This window comes from the organism of the source record quoted next, unplaced genomic scaffold, assembly GCF_019419815.1.
Source record: "Pyrus x bretschneideri cultivar Hongxiangsu unplaced genomic scaffold, Pyrus_bretschneideri_v1 Contig14, whole genome shotgun sequence".
Taxonomy (NCBI): domain Eukaryota; kingdom Viridiplantae; phylum Streptophyta; class Magnoliopsida; order Rosales; family Rosaceae; genus Pyrus; species Pyrus x bretschneideri.
Window position 1 is genome coordinate 2,089,961 of NW_025999435.1, and position 23,093 is coordinate 2,113,053.

Consider the following 23,093-nt stretch of genomic DNA (forward strand, 5'->3'; position numbering starts at 1 on the left):
CATTTGGATGACGTACTTGCTGGCGCGGTAGATGAGGATCCGCTTCGGATTCTCTTTGTGGGAATTTAGATGATCAATCAATCGTGTCCGTTTATCATACATTGTATTCTAGTTTTCTTTAGGTATTATTTGTGTTCAATTTTAATAAAAAATTCAAAATAATTTCTAACTACACGATGTATGATTGACGGGTAAAATTGATTGATCATCTGGATCCCCACAAAAATTGATCCATATAAAATCCTAATCCGTGCATTATTAGTCTAGGATGCCACGATGAATTGATGAAACATTGATGGACATCATATTATTCAATTTGTTTGAGAAATTATATAGCAGCTTCATGCTCCAACTTGTAACAAACAATCACCGACACCACTGACAAGGTGGCCAGGACGCAATAAACAATCACCAAAACTTGCAACAAACCACAAAATTATTTTCGATACATCATACACATGACTTTCTTGTTTTCTCAGAAGCGATACATACGGCTTTAATATCTCTACAAATTCAATAATCGCCAAAATGTGCCAATAGCTAGCAACAGATTTCATAGATCATGTGTTGATTTTTTTTTTTTTCTAGAGATAATATCTACATAGTGATGCATACTATATAGGATCTCGATAATAAGCATTGAATTTTGTGTATCATTCACGCACTGTTTGAAGAAGGGTGTTGGTTTATACTCATGCGTCCCGGGTTCGAATTTCTTCTCTTTTAAATTATTGTAATAATTTCAAACATACGTTCTAGTGATATCCTTCTTAACTTGTAAGTGAGAGGTCTTAGATTCGATTATCACCTAAGGTAAATTGAATCATATTATTGGTAACTCATTGTGAGGTTTGACCCATGTCCCTCCTTCTTTTTATGATAGATAATATTGTTTGTTAAAAGAAAAAAAAATTAATTACACTAACACCCCTTCAGGTTTATTAAGTTTCACAAAACCCCTCACGTTTGAAACATAACACTAATACCCCTTAAGGTTTTAGTTCACTTTCACATAACTCCTTCTGGTCAAATTTTCTCTCATTATAATTAAAAAATAAATAAAAAGAAAATTAATGAAATATAGTTATCTTTCTTTTTCTACCATGGACTTGGATCTTCTCTAGAATTCAACATAAAAAAAATTCAAGGTTTCCAACGACAAATTGCATTTTGTGAGGAAGATTCTTGGGAATTCGGTGGTTTTCATATTTTTTATGGCGGAGAGTGAGGCCAAACTTGTGGAGAGGTTGATTGATCGAAAAACCAAGACGAATGAGTAGATTCATGGGAGGACGGCTAGGGAGGAGGTGGAACATGTTAAGAATTTTTATTATATTGTGGTGAATGCGGAGGGGAGGCCCTAACCCCAATATTGATTTTTAAAAAAGTTGTTTTTATTTTTAAAGTAACTAAAAATCAGGGCAAATTTGTCTTTAAGAAAATGTTTTAAGGTGATGTCAACCCTAAAAGGGTTATGTGAAAGCCAGTTAGAACCTCAAGGGATGTTAGTGTTATGATTCAAACGTGAAGGGGTTTTGTAAAAACAAGATAAACCTGAAAAGATGTTAGTTTAATTAATTGACAGATGAAATGATTGTTAAGGTCGAACAACATTTTGACAAATTAATTGATGTACTAAGCACTAAGGATTATAAAATAATATTAATCATTTGTTTCATGACAAAAATAATAGTATCCAACTATTTATTGATGTAATCATGAATTTATGTTTTAGGTGACTTGTGGGGCATCTATCTATAGACTAGACGACGACTAGAGGCGAAGAAAATGCGGTGGAGTTGGTCTCTGGCTGGCTGTGGTCCGAAGTGGGGAGAAATTGCGTAAAGGAAAAAATAGGGCCCAAGCGTGATGCATAAAGTGACAGTGTTTAAATGCACCTTTACCTCGTGTTTTCGGCTTTTTGTTCTACTTGTAGGGACTTGTGTTTGTGGCCCGGATTTGTTGGCTATTCTTTGGTGTGGTGGTTTTTGCTGCACGTTGAATTGTTTTGCACCAGAATACCTTCATTGAATACAACGCGGAATTATGTTTTTTTTTTTTTTGGGTGGCAACCCTTGTGGTCACTGGCGAGGTGAAGGAGGCGACAACGGTCAGCCTTTGTGGTTGAAGATTAGGATTTTTTTTTTCTTTTTTTTGCCTTTTTGTTGAATGGGCTTCAGTTATCCCCACCTTACTGGGCTAGTTTAATGTAATTGTATTCGGCTTTTCTCATCAATGAAATTTCTTGTTTTTGGACAAAAGAAAAAAAAAAGCTCGGCATATAAAAGAAATCATTCTTTATTCTTGATTTAGACACATATTTCTTTTATTTCGAGATAATTTGCATCGAACTTGTTATTTACGAGATAAAAAATTAAGATCTTTCATTTACTAGTAAAAAAAGCGTCACTACATCGTAATATTAAATGACAGAGATGTTAAATTGTGATTGACTGGTAAATAGCAATGAACAATGACTATTTTCAAAGGAAGGAGACAAATAAACTTCTCTTTTAGAAATAGTTGGTTTTTTCTTTGAAAAAGGAAAGGAAATAGTTCGTTGTTGGGCACTCATTTTCATTTTCTTTGAACACCACCAATTGTTGTTGGATCCAGTACTATCCGGGGGTCCTAATTTAAGGGATCTCGAGTGTTGCTAAGATATGCGATACAAGTATTTTATAGAATACTTGTGGACACAAAAGAGTCCCGTACCATGCGTTCAAAAGATTCTTAGAGGACCTTCAATGGAATTTTTCGGACCTCTGGTGACACGCTTGACCCTGATATCCTCCAAACACCAAGGTAGGTACGTGTTGGCCGACACCTGAAGGTGATGAATCCATACTAACATGCATGAGAAGTAACGATCCTAATTAAAACTTATAAATTTAAATACAATGATTATGCACTTGAGGAACGTGTTCAGAGCATACAACTAATCCAAGACACTAAAAATAAATAATATAAAATTGAATGAACAAATGAATAGGCCATACACCGAAAAGACTCGAAGAAACCGATGCAAGAGTGTCTTGACACCGAGATTGTATGCCTCGATTCTAAGTCCTGAAGGGGGCGCAAAACAAAACATGAGTGGACTAAGTTGATATATAAGTAGTACTAACATAGTTATTCAACAACGTACTAACCCCCAAGGTTTATGAAAACTCATATAGCATAATAAGTAATAGGTTTTCCGAAAACCCTAGCATGCCATAAAACCTTCGTAAAACATATATCATATATAGTGTGCTTAGTAGTGGTATCAAAATTGCCCGAAGGCCTTTATTCGCCTGTAGGCATATAGAACTCTTCATTCGCCCATATGCCTTCATTCGACCTGCAAGCCCCTACATCACTCGACCGAAGCCACGTGTAGATATCATTTGACCCGTAGACCCTTACATCACCCAACCGAACCACATATAGATATCATTTGCCCGTAGGCAGGACCATTGTATAAGCACATAAAAACATTAACATACCATTTCTAATATATATATATATATATATATATATATATATCAATCTCAGATCGAAACTCAATAACTGAAACGTAATATCGTAAAACCACGTTCATAAGTGAGTATATATTCATCCATCATATATACCACAAAGAACGTAGAATTGATAAAGCATAATAATTCATAAAAGAGTGAAACCAATTTACTAAAAAACGTAGCCATAAAATCATGCTTTTCATGTATGCATTTTAAAAGGGGTTCACTCACCTTACACTTTTGGCGTAGAGCCGTGCAAGCAAGGGTGGATGGAAACGCCACTAACAAATGCACCTAAGCACATAAATGGACCAATTAATAAAACTATACTATAACCATTGAATTTGGGAAAATGGACGTCGTAAACAGACTCGAGACGTTGAAATTAGTCTAGGAGGGGTCCCAGTCGAAACCTGAGAAGTCAACGGTCAACAGTCAATGGGTTGGGTCATCGATCAACGAGTTGGGTCAACAGTCAAAGGGTCAGATCCTGTCCTAGGTTTATGGCCCGGGTTTGGTTTCTGGGTTGGGCTTGGTTTCTGGACTTGGGTTTGGGCTTAGGTAATTGGTTTATGGGTTTGGGCCTGGGCTTATGGGTCGGACCCTTAGGTCACGGGTCAGGTTTTAGGGTTATTAGGTCTGGTCGACCTAGTTTCAGGCCAAGGGTTGGCCGGTTTCTAGGTAGGGCTTCAAAGGCTCATAACTTCTTCGATACTCAACCAAATCAAGTGATTCAAAACCAAAGTTGTAGTACTCAACAAAATGAAGATAATACCTTGCACGATGGCTAACTCACCGTGGTTTGGTCGGAAAACGCCTCAAAAGTGACGGTGCTTGCCGAAAAACTGGGAAAACTTTAAACGTTCATAACTTCTTCAATACTCGACGAAATTAAGTGATTCGAAAAAAAAAATCATACTTCTTGACGAGATGAAGAGAATGGTACTTTTCTCAACAGCTAACTCCCCATGATTTGGCCTAAAAATGGCCTACAAGCTTCGGGTTCCTCATCGGAAAACTGGGGAGTGTCTTCCTCGAGGGCTTTTCATCCATAAACCACAAACACTACTTAGAAACATCACAAACTCACTCCTAAACACGATCTAAGCGTGTGTGGGTGGGTGTTGCTCATGGGTAGGGAGGGAGTGAAAGGAAATGAGAGAGAAGCAAGAGAGCTGAGATATTTTGAGAGAGAGTGAGAGAGAGAACCGGGTACATAGAGAGAGGAGAGGGAAAATGGAATTGGGCTGGAGACAAAGTCAAAAAGTGTGGGCCCTTTGGCATACCAATTAAGACCAAAAAGCAACAAAACCAAATATCTAGCCCAACAAATTAAGGTTACCAAAATGCCCTTCCGTTCCATAAATTCCGGAACGGGTTGTTACATCTGGTGAGTCATGGTACCACCATATTCCCTATGTGCATCCACCATTACCACCAAGTATAGTTGTATTGTGTTTCTCTTTTTATCACCACGAAAAATAAGGCAACAAAATAACGTGCCCAAAAAAGACAATTGTAGTGGATAAGAAACACACAAACTATAAATTCCTTTGAAAAAAAAAAAAAAAAAACTACTGAGTCCTTGGCGCTATAGTCAATTTTATCACCACGAAAAAATAAGCCAACAAAATAACGTGCCCAAAATGACAATTGTAGTGGAACAAGAAACACACAAAGTATAGAAAAAAAAAAAAAAAAAAAAAAAAAAAAAAAAAAGCCACCAAGTTCATGGCACTATAGTCAATTTGTATTTTAGAAGATTTTAAAGGACTTTCTTTAAATGACAGATTTTAAAGGATTTTAATGGGCTTTACAATCCTATATGGATTTTGGCAGATTTGCAAGTATGTTTATTATAGATTTCTATGAATTTGTAAAGATTTCTTTCATGGATTTCTTAGGATTTGTTTCGGTGCACAATCTAAAAAGAATTTTTTCAATGCATAATTTTTTAGTGACAACATAAAACGGATTTGTTTCGATGCACAATCTGGTATACCAATTGGCATCCTCAATGTTCCCATGCTTTTCGAAATAATCAGCCAAGGCCATTACAGTATTGTCCGATGGTCTCCAATGACAATCTTGCAACATACTAAACCCCTTTTTCATCGCTTCAATGGCCTTGTTATGTTATGGCTTGTCAACCTTCCTTCCATAAGGAACTCCCATGTGTTATAATCTGGTTGACAGTCTCTCTCCAATGTGTGCAGATGCAATGCCTCAGCTTTCTCAGTCAATTCCATTCTGCATATATGCACCAAGGACATTGGAGACTCGAATATCATACCCGCTGTATGCTCGTTGTTTATTTGCTTGAGCATGCCTTTTCTTCTTCTTTCCATCTATGTTGGCCTTTCTTCATACGGACTACTCAAAGGCTTGTTGGCATGTCCAAGCAACAAAATAATATTGATCACAATCAGGGCAAGCTTTTTTCCATGGGCTGGATTGCAGCAAGCTGCATTCCATGACCTACAAACCCGAGAAACGGATATCAAATTCAGATAATTTAGAAGTGATGAATATTCGCACGAGGATAGTGTAGTCCATATTAGCACACTTTCAAACTTTAGACCTCTGCCATTGTAGAAGAGATTGGTCCTGAATAATGACAACTTGTACATCCAAGTAGCTAAAATTTGGTGGCTCGAATTATGATCAACATAAATACATCTTATCACGGAGTGTTTCTTGGTGCTCTTTTGTTATGTCTCTTAAGATTATGTGATGACAATGACGTGGAAGAAATGAGATAGGTTCTAAAAGAGGATGTCCTTAGACTTGAAATTACAGAGAACTCTCTTTGCTTTGTAACGGCAATTTAAAACTTTCAAATCGTTGGTTGGAGACTTGAAGCATCTTATGTTTCTCAGATTGAACCCTGCATGCAATCTGACATCTGTAGGAGGAATTGGAAAAGCTTAGCCTCATGGATGTTTATTATGACCCCCAAGTATGTCATATGGGCACATTATTGGTAGGGATAAGCACCCAATTGTGTCCTCAATATTTGCTCATTGAGAGGAGTAATCACTCATGATGCTAGGTTCATTCCATTTCCTCATACACATGTCAGACTGCATTCAGGTTTCAGTTTAAAAAACATAAGACACTTCAAGTCTCCAGCCAACATATTGAAAGTTTTAGATTGTCGTTACAAAGCAAAATGAGTTTTCTGCAATTTCAAGTCCTAGGATACCCTCTATAAGAACCCTTCTCATTTCTTCCATGTGTCATCACAAGTCTTATGAGCTACAAGTCTTAAGAGAGTATATCTTGGTGCTATTTTTTTGTAGCTCTGAGGACTATGTGATGATACATGGAAGAAATGAGATAGGTTCTTATAGAGGGTGTTCCAGGCTTGAAATTATAGAAAACTCTCTTTGCTTTGTAACGGCAATCTAAAACTTCCTATGTGTTGGTGGAGACTTGAAGACTTGTGTCCAACACGAAACTTATGGCTGGTAGTAAAACACCGATTTTCCTGTTGAGATCTAATTCGATCTTCATAGATTTCTCGAGAAATTTTCTTACGAAGTTTTGTTATAGCATCTATAACGGCCTCCGGTTTAGGTGGACAGCCCGGCAAATAGACATCCACAGGAATTAGCTTATCAACTCCCCGAACAGTACTATAAGAATCGGTACTGAACATCCCCCCTGTAATTGTGCATGCTCCCATAGCAATAACATATTTTGGTTCAGGCATTTGTTCATATAATCTTACTAAAGAAGGAGCCATTTTCATTCTTATGTTTCTTAGACTGAACCCTACATGCAATCTGACTTCTGTATGAGGAACTAGAATTAACCTAGCGTCATGGTGCTTATTATTACTCCCAATTGTGTCATATGGGCACATTATTGGAAGGAATAAAAACCCAACTGTGTCCTAAATATGTGCTCTTAGAACACAATTGAGAGGAGTCCCGCTAGTTTCATTATGTTTCCTCGTACACATGTCAGACTGCATGCAAGGTTTAGTTTCATAAACATAAACACTTCAAGTATCCAATCAACAAATTGAAAGTTTAGATTGCCGTTACAAAGCAAAGGAGTTTTCTGTAATTTTAAGTCCTAAAATACCCTCGATAAGAACCTGTCTCATTTCTTTCATGCATGTGTCGTCAAAGTCTTAAGAACCACAACAAAAGAGCACCAAGATACACTCTCTACGAGTCTACGACAAGATATATTTATGTTGAGAGCCACCAATTTTTAGCTACTTGGATCGACAAGCTGTCATTGTAGAGGTACAATCTCTTTCGAAATGACAGAGATCCAGAGCTAAAAATTGTGCAAACATGGACTATGATATGCTGTTAAAAATATTCATCACTTTATATTTTCTAGATTTCATGCCTCTTACTCGGGTCTGAAGCTCCTTGGAATGCAGCTTGCTGCAAGACAATCCATTGGAAAAAGCTTGACCTGACTGTGCCAAAGTTCAACTTCTCCAATGCTCCTCGAAGATTGTGTACTTGGTCCGATGATCAATCAAGCGAAACACTGAAAGGAATATTGAAGAGTGCTTCACGTCTCGGCTGGGGAATTTATCTTCCTTGGTTTTCCATTTCTCTGTGTTTGTAATCGATGACCATTTGATCTACGCAGCCGCAAAAACCCCTTGCCTCAGACAACTTGTTCTACCAACCTAGAACCCAATTGCAGTGATTGGATTTGAACAAGCCTCATGGCTCAAGGAGCTCAAGCCAATTTGGCAAGATGTCGAGAATGGCACAAAGGTCGAACATAAAAGCAAAGAACAAGAGTGATTACAAAGCAATATGAATTGCAATGCATAGTGATTTGAGGAAGCCTGAATGTGCGTGGATTGGCAATAACATCGAATAGATTTATATAGAATTACCATCAAATACGTTTAAGGCACACGTGTTATATGCGAATTGGCAGTAACACGTCAATATCTCTTATAGTATTTGTCCATGTGGTGTATGCAGATTGGCAATAACACGTCAATATCTCTTATAGTATTTGTCCATGTGGTGTATGCAGATTAGCAATAACATGTGATATTTCTCAAAATATTTGTCCATGTGACACATTTAGACAACGATCATATTTAAATTGGGACCAACGCACAATGTCAATAATTTTTGTTTTAAGTGACGTTGTAGGATTTTATTACTTATTTAAAATTCAAATGAATTTGCATTTAAAAAGTATCCTAAATTCATTTTGGCCGGGTTTATATCTTTTTTTATTTATATTATTTGTTGTTTTACACATAATCCACTTGACATTACGTAATTGGCTTTGTGGGCCTTACATGGTTGCCCCATCATACACTACCGGATTTCATTAACAAGGTAAGATGGAATGACAACATTGACGACCAAAGCAGGAGATGAAGAACGAAATTGATGAGTTTAGAACATAAAGGACCAAACTAATAAGTTGACATAATATAATGGACCATTTGGGATAAAAACACTAGCATTTGAAAATTCCAACTTTTTTGTTTGTCAAAACTAGAATGCCTTATGATTGGCTTTACAAGTGGATACAAGGAGTGAGAGTGGTTGTTTATTATTTTAGAATTTTAAATTATTTAAAAAAGAAGAAGGATTAGTCACTTAGTATTACAGTTTAGTGGTATTCAGCTTCATTTGTAATTGAGAAGTTTTAGGTTTGATTTTTGCCAACGGTGAATTCGAACAACATTATTATGGCTAGCCCACTAACTCACCCCTTTAGTATAGAGAATAGTGTTTGTTCAGAAAAAAAAAAAAAAAGAAAAAAAAAAAACGAAGGATTAGTCCATATGGCATCATTATGATTGGCTTTATAGGCCCCTATGGGTCCCACACATCACACTGATGAATTGGAGTAACAGATAAATGAGTTTGAAATATAAGGGACCAAATTGATGCATTGACAAAACATAAAGTACCATTTGTGATAAAACTCAAAAATAAAAAAATATATAATAAAAGAATGAGGTTGCTAATGATATTCTAACTTTGCTAGGTCTTAATTTGATCTGATTCGATGCTAAATGGGACATGGATTGACAAGTTAGATCTAATGATTTGAATCCATTATTTTGATTATAAATGGATCTGGATATGAATTAAGTTTGATCCGATCCGAATTCGGTTTGTTGATAATTTTATTTTGTAGTTTTGAGTTCAAATCCTATTAAAGACATTTTGAAATCATGTTTTCTTTCAAAATGGTTTAGGATTGATCTACTGGTCATCATTCATTAGAGAGTTGACCAATCGATCATCGAAAAAGTCAAGGATTGCCATAAAAGTCACCTGAAAGTTGGTTGGCCGGCCACTAGTTACCAAAAAATTTAGTGAGATTGAGTAGCAATCATTCCATTATTCTGAAGTACAGTGATATTTATAAGATGATTGGATTGATTTTTCAATTGGTACCCAACCTAAAAATATCCTTTTTTTTTTTTTTTTGAAGTTTTTCTTAGAAATGGTAATTACACTACAAAGCTCCTAAAAATACTATAAAATGTGTGGAGTCAGTTGGAGTAAAATTGTGAATGAACAAATTTTAGTTGTCAAACTGCGACATAGTTCAACAAACTTATATTTGAAGAGTTACATTTTTAAATAAAAACACTTGAAAAGCTTATTTGGATGTGTTTTTAATATATCTGAAAATATTTTTTGAAACAATTCTTAGTAAAATGCCAGTAAATCTTGAAAAAAAAACTTAAATATTTCTTGGAAGAAGCATCAGAAATTTCTCTAAAACCAATTTCAGTCAAAGACACACAGTGTTTTGCTTCCAAATACAGCTAAAAGCGCTTTTTAGTCTTTTTCAAAACGAGTTTTAAACCCGGCCTGAAAACAAAACCCCAGCATAAACCCTGAAAACAATCCCCTGCTCCAAGCTTCTCGCAGCTCAAAAATGAGCAGAAGGCGGTTGAAAACTCTCCTCTGGCAATCAATTTCCGCCATATCTCCGTCCCCTCTGAAGTCCAACCCATTTTTCTCCACAAACCCATCACAACCATTCCCTTCTCCATTCAAATCCTCCCACCAATGTCTAAAGCTTTGCTTTCCCAGATTACTTTGCACTTCTTGGCAGGACAATCTCGATGGTCTGTTCGATCCCAACTATTTGTTCAAGCCGGAGAGTTCTGGAGTTGAGTCTATTTCAGCAGAGGAATTCGCCTCTCTGCGCGATTCGGTGTTGGATACCAGTGCTGGTGGTGGGTCTTCGATACCAAAATTTGAATCAGCTAAGTTTTCTAACAATGCCATTTTGATTTCGAATGCTATCAGGAATAATAATGATGAGTTTGATGAACCCAGAAGTTTCTTAGGCAGTTTAGGGATAATCTGAATGAAACTCTGGTGGTGGAGGTGTTGAAGCTTATACAAAATCCTGAATTGGGTGTGAAATTTTTCATATGTGCAGGTAAACAAATTGGGTATAGTCACACTGCTCCTGTGTACAACGCGCTGTTAGAGTTATTGGAGTGTGGTAATAAGAGGGTAGCGGAACATTTTCTGCAAGAAATTAAGGGTGATGATAGAGAGGTGCTTAGGAAGTTGCTTAATGTGTTGATTCGGAAGTACTGCCAAAATGGGTTGTGGAATGTAGCTTTGGAAGAGCTGGGGAGGCTTAAGGATATCGGATACAAGCCAACTCAAGCAACTTACAATGCTTAAGTTCAAGTGGTTCTAGAAGCAGATAAGTTGGACACAGCACACTTGGTCCATGTGGAGATGTTGGATTCAGGGTTTAAGATGGATGAGTATACATTTGGTTCATTTGTTCACACCCTTTGCAAAGCTGGGAGGTGGAAGGAAGCTCTTGCATTGGTTGAGACGGAAGAGTTTGTGCCCAATACTATTCTTTAGACGAACATGATATCTGGGTTGTGCGAAGCTTCACTTGTTGAGGAAGCTAAGGATTTTTTGAACAGAATGCGATGCGATTCTTGCATTCCTAATGTTGTGACCTATAGGACTTTGCTTTGTGGGTGTTTGAAGAAAAGACAGCTCGGTAGGTGCAAGAGAATTCTTAGTAGGATGATCACAGAAGGTCGTATTCCAAGCCCTCAGATATTTAGTTCTCTTGTACATGCTTATTGTAGGTCCGGAGATCACTCTTATGCTCATAAGTTACTTAAGAAAATGGTAAGATGTGAGTGCCAGACAGGCTACGTGGTTTACAATATCTTGATTGATGGTATATGTGGAAACAAGGAATTACCAAGCCCAAATATGTTAGATTTGTCTGAAAAAGCTTATGGTGAGATGCTTGATGCAGGGGTTATGCTAAGTAAGGTCAATGTGAGCAATTTTGCATGGTGTCTTTGCGGTGCCGGAAAATTTGAGAAAGCCTATAAGGTTGTCAGCGAAATGATGAACAGGGGTTTTGTTCCTGACACTAATACGTATGCTAATGTTATTGGCTTTTTGTGTAATGCCTCCAAGGTAGAACAAGCATTTTTGTTGTTTAAAGAAATGAAAAGGAATAGTATTGTTCCTGATGTCTATACCTATACTATTTTAATTGATAGTTTTTGTAAAGCTGGTCTTATTGAACAATCTCGGAGCTGGTTTAATGAAATGATACGAAATGGTTGTGCTCCAAACGTGGTGACATATACTGCTCTTATACATGCATACCTTAAAGCAAAGAAGGTGTCTGATGCTGATCAACTCTTTGAGATGATGTTGGCTGAAGGTTGCAGTCCTAATGTTATTACTTATACTGCTTTAATTGATGGTCATTGTAAAGCTGGTAGAATTGAAAAGGCTTGCCAGATATATGAGAGAATGAGAGGTAATGTGGACGTCCCTGATGTTGATGTGGGGCTTTGGTGGATGGTTTATGCAAAGCACACAAGGTTAAAGAGGCCCGTGATTTATTGCATGCTATGTCAGAAGAAGGTTGTGAACCTAACCATATTAGTTATGATGCTCTTATAGATGGATTTTGCAAGCATGGGAAGCTAGATGAAGCACAAGAGGTGTTTGCTAAGATGTCAGAGCAAGGGTACAGTCCAAATGTGTATACGTACAGTTCTTTGATTGATAGGTTGTTTAAGGATAAAAGACTGGATCTCGCTTCAAAAGTCTTGTCCAAAATGTTAGAACACTCTTGTGCACCAAATGTTGTTATCTACACAGAGATGATTGATGCCCTGTGTAAAGTTGGAAAAACAGATGAAGCCTATAAGCTTATGCTGATGATGGAAGAAAAAGGGTGTTATCCGAATGTTGTGACTTATACCGCAATGATAGATGGCTTTGGGAAAGCAGGTAATATCGAAAAGTGTGTTGAGCTTTTTAAACAAATGAGCTCTGAGGGTTGTGCTCCAAATTTTATCTCCTATGGGGTTTTGATAAATCATTGCTGTTCAACTGGACTACTGGATGAAGCTCATAAGCTTTTGGATGAAATGAAACAAACACATTGGCCTAAGCATATGGTAGGCTACTGTAATGTTATTGAAGGTTACAATAGAGAGTTCATGACCTCTCTTGGGCTTTCAAATGAGATGAGTGAATGTGACACAGTGCCAATTACTCACATATACGAAGTTCTGATTGATAATTTTGTAAAGGCTGGAATGTTGGAAGTGGCTCTTGAGCTGCTTAAAGAGATTTCGTCATCTTCACCGTTTACATCTGTGAACAAGAATATGTACACTTCATTGATTGAGAGTCTTTCACATGCAAATAAGGTCGGTAAGGCACTGGAGATGTTTGCAGACATGATGAGGCATGGTGGTTTTCCAGAGCTGGATACATTCTTTCATCTTATTAAAGGGCTTATTAAAGCTAACAATTGGGACGAAGCTCTTCAACTACAGATAGCATATGCCACATGGTTTGTCTCTCTAATTCGTCTTTTCTTCCATACTGTAGTTTTCAACTATTTCTATTACATGAAAATGTCTTTTTCCTCTTTATGTATATTTTCAATCATTTCTTTTCTTTATTTGGTTCTATCTTTTAGGTGGGAATATGATACATTTAATGCCCTAGAAAATGACAAAAAAATAAAAATAAAAAATTCCTATGGCTTTTATTTCTTAGGCCTTTACCTTTATATCCCTAAGCCCCACAATCAAACCCTAACCAAATAAACCTCAATCCAGTGCTCATAAAGAATTGTGCATAGAGAACATCTAATTTGCATTTAAGAAATATTGCATCGATAAAACATTGAACTACTTCTATACTGGTTTTAATTTTGAGAAGTGTTGAATTTAATGTGACATTTTGTGTTGTGTGAGCACATGCACAATTAAGGAAGCACGGTAACAAGTCTATTTGTTTCTGTATCAGCATGTAAATTTTATGAGTGGCCATGCATTTTACATCTGTGCATGGACCTTTAAGCCATTATTGACTATTTAAAGGAATGAATTAAGAAAATGTGACAATATTGGAACTCATGGACAACTACTTGAATGAATTGTTTGTTTGTGTATCTTATGTTGAATGGTTTGGCCAACTTGTCTGTTCAGGAGCATTTTTGTTCTTATCTCTCAACTTTGCCTTACTGTCTCGGTAGCATTTCGCATAAGTGCCTTCTGATTTGTTGTGGATGACCTATCTTACTATGCTGCAGTATGTGATTGAGCTGCCTCAAGCTGTAAATTTACAGTATCTACCTATAAGTTGTCTTTTGTGCTTTTTTAAGGCTTGTAAAGACCCTTTCTGTAGCATTTAGAGGTTAGTCCAGAATTTTAGATTCATTTTGGAAAGATCTTTGAAACATAATGATCACACAGATCTTTGATACCACAGTAGTAACCAGTAGGATTGCTTCTGCTCTCTAGTTCTTACGTTGGCTTCTTTTTTTCCTTTTTTTTTTTTTTTTAAAAAAACAGAACAATTTTTTTTTTATCCCAAAATTTCTATTTAATGACTTTAGATGATATGCTTTATTTATTTTGTTTTATCAATTTTTAAAACTATTATCAAGAGGTAATCTATGCTTGTTTGGTGCAAACTTCAATAGTATGGGAAGCTGTAATCTGAAACAGTTGGTGCTGCGGATATCTAATTGCCTCTGCTTGTCACTGTAAATTATTTGTTTTTGTTTTTTATTGTTCTTATATATCTCAATTATTTGCACAGGATATCCATTGGCATATGCAAGAATAGACATCTGACAGAAATTAGGGTGTTTTCTAGACCATCATTGTTTGTTACTCATGCACCATCTGATGACTCACTGGACCTGGTGACCTGGTTGACGGTTCTGTTGAGGAGTGGAGTGCATTTCTATCAGAGTCCGTGTGCAAGTATATGCAACATGAGGATGTGAATGAATGTTGCTTGCTTAATGAAGGGACTACATTTTTACTCCACTTTGTGAAGCGGCTAGAAATTCAAGAAAACTAGAACTTTTATCTCCTACCTATTCAGAGGAGGTATGTCATCTTATATAATTTCATAGCATGGTTACCCCAAAATCTTGAGAATGCAGGATCCAATACCAATATATCTCCATGATGCCTTCATGGATATCAGATATTCCAAATCTGTATCTTGTTAATTTCTTGGAAATTTTGATTTTTGGGTATGGGATGGATATGTGTGAGGCATATACGATGGATACACAAGGGATACAAGCAAGAGTACAAGGGGTTATTTGTAAAATTTCTATAGAAGAAATGGGGGGGTAGGATTGAAAAAGGGCATCTTGGTGGGCATTTTAAGATGTTAAATAAGTTAATATGAAAACAAAACAATTCGTTAGAATCTTATTTGATTGTAATATTCCTTGTGGTCTTCATATCTAGTTTTTGGAAAATTGTGATTTTGCAGTATCAACTCACATTTCCTAAATTGTATCCATACGACACAGTTTCGATGTTCTGCACCAAGGCTTTCAGATGATGCTGCTTAATGAGAATATGCAGCAGGTCTCTGCTGCTAGAATTTTTTTACTGCTCCAAAGCCATTTTCATGGTGAATCATCAGAAGGTCAGAAATTCAGGTTTTTATTATTCATATCTCTGCACTTGTTTAAATGCATCGTTGTTCACATACTTATGTACTAGGTACAGATAATTCACTATGTTATTTGCTACTTCAACATGGCAAGAATGATATTGCGCAGCTCTATTACTTACTGCTGTTGTTGCTCGTTGAGTGAGCAGGTTGGTGACGTGGAATTGAGTTCACGGGAAGTTGTATTTGATTTCCAATCAATCATATCAAGGTAGTAGTGTTATTAAAATATCCATTTCATAGTTTTGTTGGTATCTAGGATATGCATGAAAACAAAACAGTATTGTTCGAAAAACAGTTTACAGGATGAAATTTCTGTATGAGCTTGAACTTATTTTGCCTAGTTACTCTTACAGCAATTACTTATGAGTTATGAATTGAGTGTAATAAGGATTATGTGATCAGAGCTGCGTTTGGAAATTCTCCACAAGATCTCATAGGGTGTCTAATTTCAAATTGCAGGCATTATACAGATGCGAGAAGCTCCAGTCAAACTTCCTCATAATGACAAAGATGCCAGAAAAGTATGTCTGGGTGTGTTCGGTGATTAGTAAGTGTGCTGGAATTGTATCGAAGATGTTGAAATTGTGAACTTGAATGCAGATAGAGCATGTCTTACCAGCAGGGCTATCAGTTCGATTATATGGCGGATGGAGGGGACATGTCTGATTTTGTCAAGGATGTGGAGGAAGAAAATCAAGGTGGAGATATGGGTCTTGATGAGTATGACATGGTTTGTTTCCATCAACTCTTGGCTCCCATTGTTCAATCCTTTTTTTTTCCTGTTGTACTAAATGGACTTGAAATCCCTTGTTCTTGAATTTGAGCAGCTTACCAAAGTGTCAGATACGTCATCTGCACAAGCGAGAAAGGGAAAGGACATTCAAGGTATTCCATGGGACAGATTGAAGATAACAAGGGAAAAATACAGATTGACGAGGCTAGAACAGTACAGGAATTATGAGAACATCCCTTTATCTGGGGAAGCTGTGGACAAGGTTTTCTTCTTGTTCTCGAGCATTTTCTTCATTTCATTTCATTTCCCCAATTAGCAAGTCACTATTGAAGTTAGCAGACGTCACTGATAATATGTGTTAACTTTGACCAGGAGTGCAAACAAATGCAGCAAGGTGGAAATTACTATGACTTATTCCATAATACAAGACTGGTTAAACCTACAATCCTTTATTTCCAGGTTTGGAATTTGTCTGAGGTTCTCAATTTTGCAGGACATGTTGCCCCAACAGAGGTAGTACAACCTCCTGTACATAATTTGTATGATCTAGTTTCTTTGAAAGAAAATAAAGTAATCAAATGGATTGTTTTTCATTTTTTTTCAGCTTTTGTTGGTTTATGCTCTCTCCTTCCCCCTCCCAATTATGTTACTTACGTTGAAGTGTTCCTTATAATTGCTATTTGTCCTCTACTTATGTCCATAGTTTAAGATTGCCAAGTTCTATGGTCTTGCAGAAACATGCAGGAAGTTTATTGGAGGGTTTTATGCAGACTCAGATAAGCACACTGGCAGTCAAGGACAATTTTCTTGTTGCTGGTGGCTTTTAAGGAGAGTTTACTTGTAAAGTGAGTTTCTAATGTTTACATCTCAATAGCGTGTTGACAGTGCATGGCTGTTTGATGAGAGTTAAGTATTTCCACATTAGACGTATTGTTTGGTAAATCTGACAATTAGACTTGTCTGGGATCCTGCCATTCTGATGATTTTGCTTTGCCATTGACTTGTCAAGAAAAGAGCGAATGCCATTAGCTGGCTGGAAATTTGGTTACCGTATTTGATCTTGGAAAATTACTTCTTTTTGGGGTAGAGATATGACCTCGCTACCAGAGTTTTAACTCCAGTTTTGTTTGTCCTTTACCAATCAGAACAACTGGCAATAGCGGCTTTCAGGGGAGTCAGACATGAATAGCTTGGTTTTTATATTATGAGCTATGTTGTGTGGTGCTTGTAATTTCTGTCTTGAAATTAATACTTTCTACCTAGGAAAACAAAAATGAATTTTGTAATAATATTATTAACTTTTGTGAAAGGGGTGGTTAATATTTATTTTTTACACGTTGTATTGAGTGTGAGTACCATTTTGTACACAAGATTGTTGCATGTAGAAGCTGAGATTCTAGTATGGACAGGGAATTTTCTAAATATCTTGTAAAATGTTTGACTGAATTTAAGTTAAATGAAATGTAAGAACCGACTAATATTGGATATCAGTGACAGTGTGCCAGTAAGTGTTTGTTGAAGTATGTGAAAACTTTTTGGAATAGTCTTGAGGTTGAGGGTAATGGAAGCTGTTCTTGGATAGGCAACTTAAGAGACACCTTCTGGACTTGAACCTGGAACAAATGCTGGTTAGGAATTAGATTAGGAAAGTGCATAACTAATCCGGTGTACTAGGATCCGCACTGAGCTCAGTTTTTGGATAAGGAAAGTGGTTTTGTTGCTCTTTTGTTGTACTACTAGTAAGAATGGTTTGACCTAGTCCGTGCATTCATATCTTTGGTTTCCGCAATGGTTTGTTAATGAAATGATTAAATTCAACCGATGTGGTAGCTACTGATGGCATTTTAGGCGCTCATTTCTTGTTGGATGTAATTTGTTTCTTGTAATTCTATATTTGTCATTATCAGATGCAAACTAGCGCTTTAGTCTGTTGAAGGATTATTTTTCTGGTTAATGTTGAGTTAAGTATGGTTAATGTTCAGTTAAGTATTAAATCATATTTTTCTGTCTTTATCTGCAGTCTCTTGATAAACAAGGAGTAAGCCATCATAAATATACGATAGATTGGGGTATTTTAGCTAGTTCTGAAAATCTGTTCGTCTGAATTTTTTCTTTTAATAAAACACAACTTGATATAGAAACGCTTTTTCAGGGGTGGAATGCATTTCATGGCATCCAATAATGACTGCGGCATAAGAGAATATGACATGGAGAAGTTTCAGCTTTTGAATCACTTTCGTTTCCCTTGGCCAGTGAATGTGAGTCATCCTAAGAACTTAATTGATATGGATGGTTTCGGTCAGATAAACTTACCCACCTTTTTCTATTTCTATACTAAGAATCTACATATTTGTCTTTACACTTTCACTTTCTGTGAGTTTCATTGACTCCAACCTCCCTAGATATTAATATTAGAAGGCTAAGTTGTGCATTGAAGAGTATTATTTCTGATATATTTGGAAATTGTTGAGATGTCAACTAGGAAGTCAAGCTTTCAAATCAGTTTTATTTTGTTCAATTGGTTGTGCTGAGGACAAGGACAATTTTTAAAATAAAAGGAAATTGGTGACTGGTGTAGGTCGCAGACTAATTTCATATTTTGGTTTAGCTTGATGGACATTTGGTTCTTTTATAGATAAATTGAAGCAATTTTCCTTTTCAGCTAATGACATAGGAACAATTTTCCTCTCCAACTAAGGTCGATGCCACTTGCCAAATTTTTCTTCATTGACCGTCTCCTTAAAAGCACAAAATGTTGATTGAGCCAATCCTAGTATTGAAAATATTTTGCAGACTTCAAACAAATTACCTCTTTGAAATAGAAGAGTGCAATATACTTAAGTGCTTGTAAACTGGAAGTGATCTGCAATTGCTTAAACTGGAATTAATGTGTTGGTTTCTGTGGTTATTCCTCCCATAACTCCTTTTCTTAACGTGGAGCTGACCTTATTTGCAGCATACATCAATAAGCCCAGATTGTAGGCTTGTTGCGGTTGTTGGTGATCATGTAGATGCATTGCTCATGGATTCGCAGAATGGGAAGGATCTTTTTTCTGATCATGATACTCTTGTCTGCAACTTATTTTGTTGCGTTTCTTTCCGTAGAAATATTTTTGCTAATAAGATGAGGTAAACTGTTTGAAAATTGAACGCGAGACATGTAGACTTTGAGGAAATGGTTAATGGTGGAAAAATACGATAACAGATTTTTGCTTACACAGTTGTTTTTATAATTGTTCAGCGTGGAGATGTCTACTTTTTGTTTATTTTTTAGTATACCTTAACTTCGTGTTAGCAGAGCAGTTGTGCTTCTAAATTCCAAATTTACACGTAAAAGCATTTTCCAGGTTTTATTTTCAAAGATGGGAACAGTTTACTAACTATATACAACTTTGCTTTTCTTTTTTTTTTTTTTTTTTTTTTTTTTTTTTTTGTCATTTCAGACTATTGCTAAGGTCGTTGGTCATCTGGATTACTCTTTTGCGTCAGCATGGCATCCTGATGGTCGCATATTTGCCACCGGAAACCAGGACAAGACTTCCCGAGTCTGGGACATGAGAAATCTTTCATTGCCAGTTGCCGTTCTGAAGAATAACTTTGGTGCTGCTAGGTCAATTCGCTTTTCATCAGATGGTCAGTTCATGGTGGTCGTGGAACCTGCATATTTTGTGCATATATATAGCACAAAGGCAGATTACAAAGGGCGGCAAGAGATTGATTTCTTTGGGGAGATATCCGGTGCATCAATGAGTCCCGATGATGAGTCTCTGTATATAGGAATCTGGGACCGAACATACGCCAGCTTGCTACAGTATAACAGAAGGCATACGTACGGATATCTGGATTCTTATTTTTGATCCCTTTGGCGAAGGGCTGTCCATCAGTGTTGGCAATGTGATTTTCTCAGAAGTTAAAAGCAGAAAGAGTGCTCTGAGGTTGCAGTTTACGAACTGTTTGTTTTTAACTATTTTTTGTGTGTAGGTTAGTTTGATAAACCAAGTTTAAAGTTGGAATAAGCCACTGATTGATTAGAATTTAGAATTTGTACAGCGATGTGAAACCCTTGTTTGTTAAAACATTTCCTGATAAACCCATTTTTTGCTTTTTCCTAATCTTTTCTTCTTCTCTTTTTCGCTGTTCCTTGTGCCTTTTTCTCTCCTGTAGCAAAGTGAAATACAACAATTTTGTTCAATAGTTCCGGACCGCTTAGTAGTCTAGGAAATAAGCGTGAAGGGTTACTTTAAGAAATCTTTTTCATCTTTGTCATTCATTTTCCGGACTACTCAGTAGTCTCCAATTATTGAAGACAAGCCCGAAATACAATATGTGATATCGTCAAGTATGTTTGTTAACTGTTTTTGTTTTTATTTTTTATTTTTTGTATTATATATATGAAACATTTTTTGTACTTTTAAGTGTTTTTGTTATAGGTTATTTTAAAAACACTTCCAAACGAGCTCTTAATCTCAATGCTTCATGCTCTTAATTTTATACTCTCTTTTTTTATCATTTGTAATAACTAATCATGAATGATTAGAGTTCTACAGTATAATTCTTGGATTGCATTGTTTAAGAGCATATCCAAGAGAAGCTCTAAATTTTCGTTAAACAAGATAATAAACAATGTTAAAAAAATTAATTTAGCTACTCAACTCAACTTTTCATTTATAGCAACACTCTATATTTTAACGAACTTTGAATATTTTACTGTTAACAATTCAAACTCAACCCACTTATTTTCTAAAACAATCTTCTTTCTCTTTTTTTTCTCCTAACTCAAGGCTAGAGTCTTATTATTTTTTTAATATTTAGCTGATGAACATGTACTCTATAAATTTAAAAAGTGACTGTTCAGTTTGCCATAAGAGAGATTCTTTTATGAAGTTATGTGTTTTATTTATTTATTTATTTATTTTTATTTTTAATTTGACTCTTTAATTTAAACCACATTACTCCTCCACCCTTCTTAGTGTAGATACTATATCGTTTTTCCAAAAAATAGAATTTTGGTTATTTTGCAGCATCTCTTCAAGATGCTTTGACACCGAATTTGGACTCGTCTAATTATCATGGTGCATTCATCATATTTAATTTTAAAATGGTTCATATTTTCATTTAAGTTCATGATTAGTCTTACATTAAGTTTATGCTTAGTAACCTCTTCATGGAAGGTAGAAGGTTGTTCCATGCCTAACTATGTAAAACCACTACTTACGTATGGAAATACAATTATTCAGAAATTAAGAATTACTTTTAAACTTGGTTTAGTGAAGAGTGTTTTTCTTCCTATCCATAAACTCTTATCTCTTTGGTGGATTCCTTAGAGTGGCGAGTTGTTTATCTTCGAGTATTCAATTGTGGGTTCTCTTTGATCTCTGTCGGTGTCATGCTCTAATTCATCTGTGGTGCCAATGAAATGTAAAAAGGGTAAGGTTATGAAATTGATGAAACTGCAAATCTATCTGTAAGAGTAAGACTAGTGTGAGTCATCTCTGCACTGTCACAATGGAACTGGAAGCCAAGGTTCTCTTGTAGTAAAAATACAGAGGAACCCCACTGCTCCTGATACACCCTGACCGAAATCAAGGCGTGTCGGCTAGCATAGCTCGATTCGAGATCCTAGTGGACATTCCGGGTCGGGCCTGGGATGTGGTGGACCCCGGGTCGGGATGCGACAGCTCCAATATCTAGTTAAGACTGTCGATGGAACAAAAATTCTTAGATGTTACTCCGAATGTTTTAACCATTAGATCTTGATTTACTCCTTCCATCGACCGTGACACTGACAGCGATGCAAAGTGAGGAGGCGAGTGGGCTGGTAGTATCTCTATAAATATATGATAGGCCTAATTTGCCTTTCAATCCAAGAACTGGTAGTATCTCTGTAAATAAGTACATGAGGGGCTATGAAATGATACGTTCCCGTGCCACAAACAAGTACTTACGACAAGATCTTGTTGCACATCTTTGGGCCAGAAGAAGCATGGAGTACGCGTTTAAGTTTTATGTTGTTAAATGTTTTAAAAAATGTTGTTTAAGTTTCATGTTGTTTACTGTTTTTTTTTATGTTGGTTAATGTTATTTAATGTTTTTTCATATTGTTTAATGTTGTTTCATGTTACTTAATTTAATTTAATGTTGTACAATGACTTAAGAAGTTATAGGAAAAAAAAGAGAATTTAAAAAAAAATATGAAACAAATTTTGTAAAATAAAAGTTATAGGAAAAAAATGGAATTTAAAAAAAATATGAAACAAATTTTGTAAAATAGAAGTTATAGGAAAAAAATGGAATTTAAAAAAAATATGAAACAAATTTTGTAAAATAGAGATTATAAAAAAAAAAGAATTAAAAAATAGAAGTTATAGGAAAAAAAATTTGTAAATAAAAAAAAAATGTAAAAAAAAATTCAAAAATAACAGTTAGTTGACGTCAGCTAGCCGTTAGATTAAAAAATTTGTTTAAGAATTCCTATCAGATATAACCGACAAGATTAATAACAATGTTGTCGGATACTATCGGATATAACCGACAAGAATAATAACAATGTTGTCGGTTATATCCGACAACAATTCTTAAATTTCTGGCTAGCCCCGAGCAAGCTGGCTAGCTGGATTGGGTCAGCCCTTGGGCCCTTTTAGATTCTATGGGGCCCACGAGCCCTCCGGCCTGGCCCTCGGTTGGAGGCGATTTTCAGGCTATTTTCGGTCCTCTGGACCATTTGGTTGGAGATGACCTTAATAGAGGAGAAATGAAATCTTATGGGTGGAGCTTGAATTATTTAAGGTGTTTGGTATCTATACCACCCACTCTCAAATCCATCAAAATCCATCATTCACTACAATCCTTGCAAATCTTTGATATAATTTTTCA

At 36.1% G+C, this 23,093-nt stretch overlaps 2 protein-coding genes and 1 pseudogene across 2 annotated transcripts; all 3 read left to right on the forward strand.

Moving 5' to 3' along the window:
• The first annotated feature begins 10,315 nt into the window (after positions 1-10,315).
• On the forward strand, positions 10,316-13,487 carry LOC125475298 (pentatricopeptide repeat-containing protein At1g06710, mitochondrial-like). Its single transcript, XM_048580011.1, is given in 5 exon segments — positions 10,316-10,710; positions 10,920-12,320; positions 12,323-13,324; positions 13,327-13,346; positions 13,476-13,487. Coding segments are annotated over 4 exon segments (1,983 nt in total). The 5' UTR covers positions 10,316-10,710; positions 10,920-11,371.
• LOC125475297 (pentatricopeptide repeat-containing protein At1g06710, mitochondrial-like) lies at positions 10,407-11,173 on the forward strand. Its single transcript, XM_048580010.1, has 2 exons — positions 10,407-10,824; positions 10,920-11,173. Exons 1-2 carry the CDS (start codon positions 10,407-10,409, stop codon positions 11,171-11,173), a joined length of 672 nt encoding a protein of 223 aa, XP_048435967.1.
• Positions 13,203-20,310, forward strand: LOC103960426 (annotated as a pseudogene).
• The last annotated feature ends 2,783 nt before the right edge of the window (positions 20,311-23,093 follow it).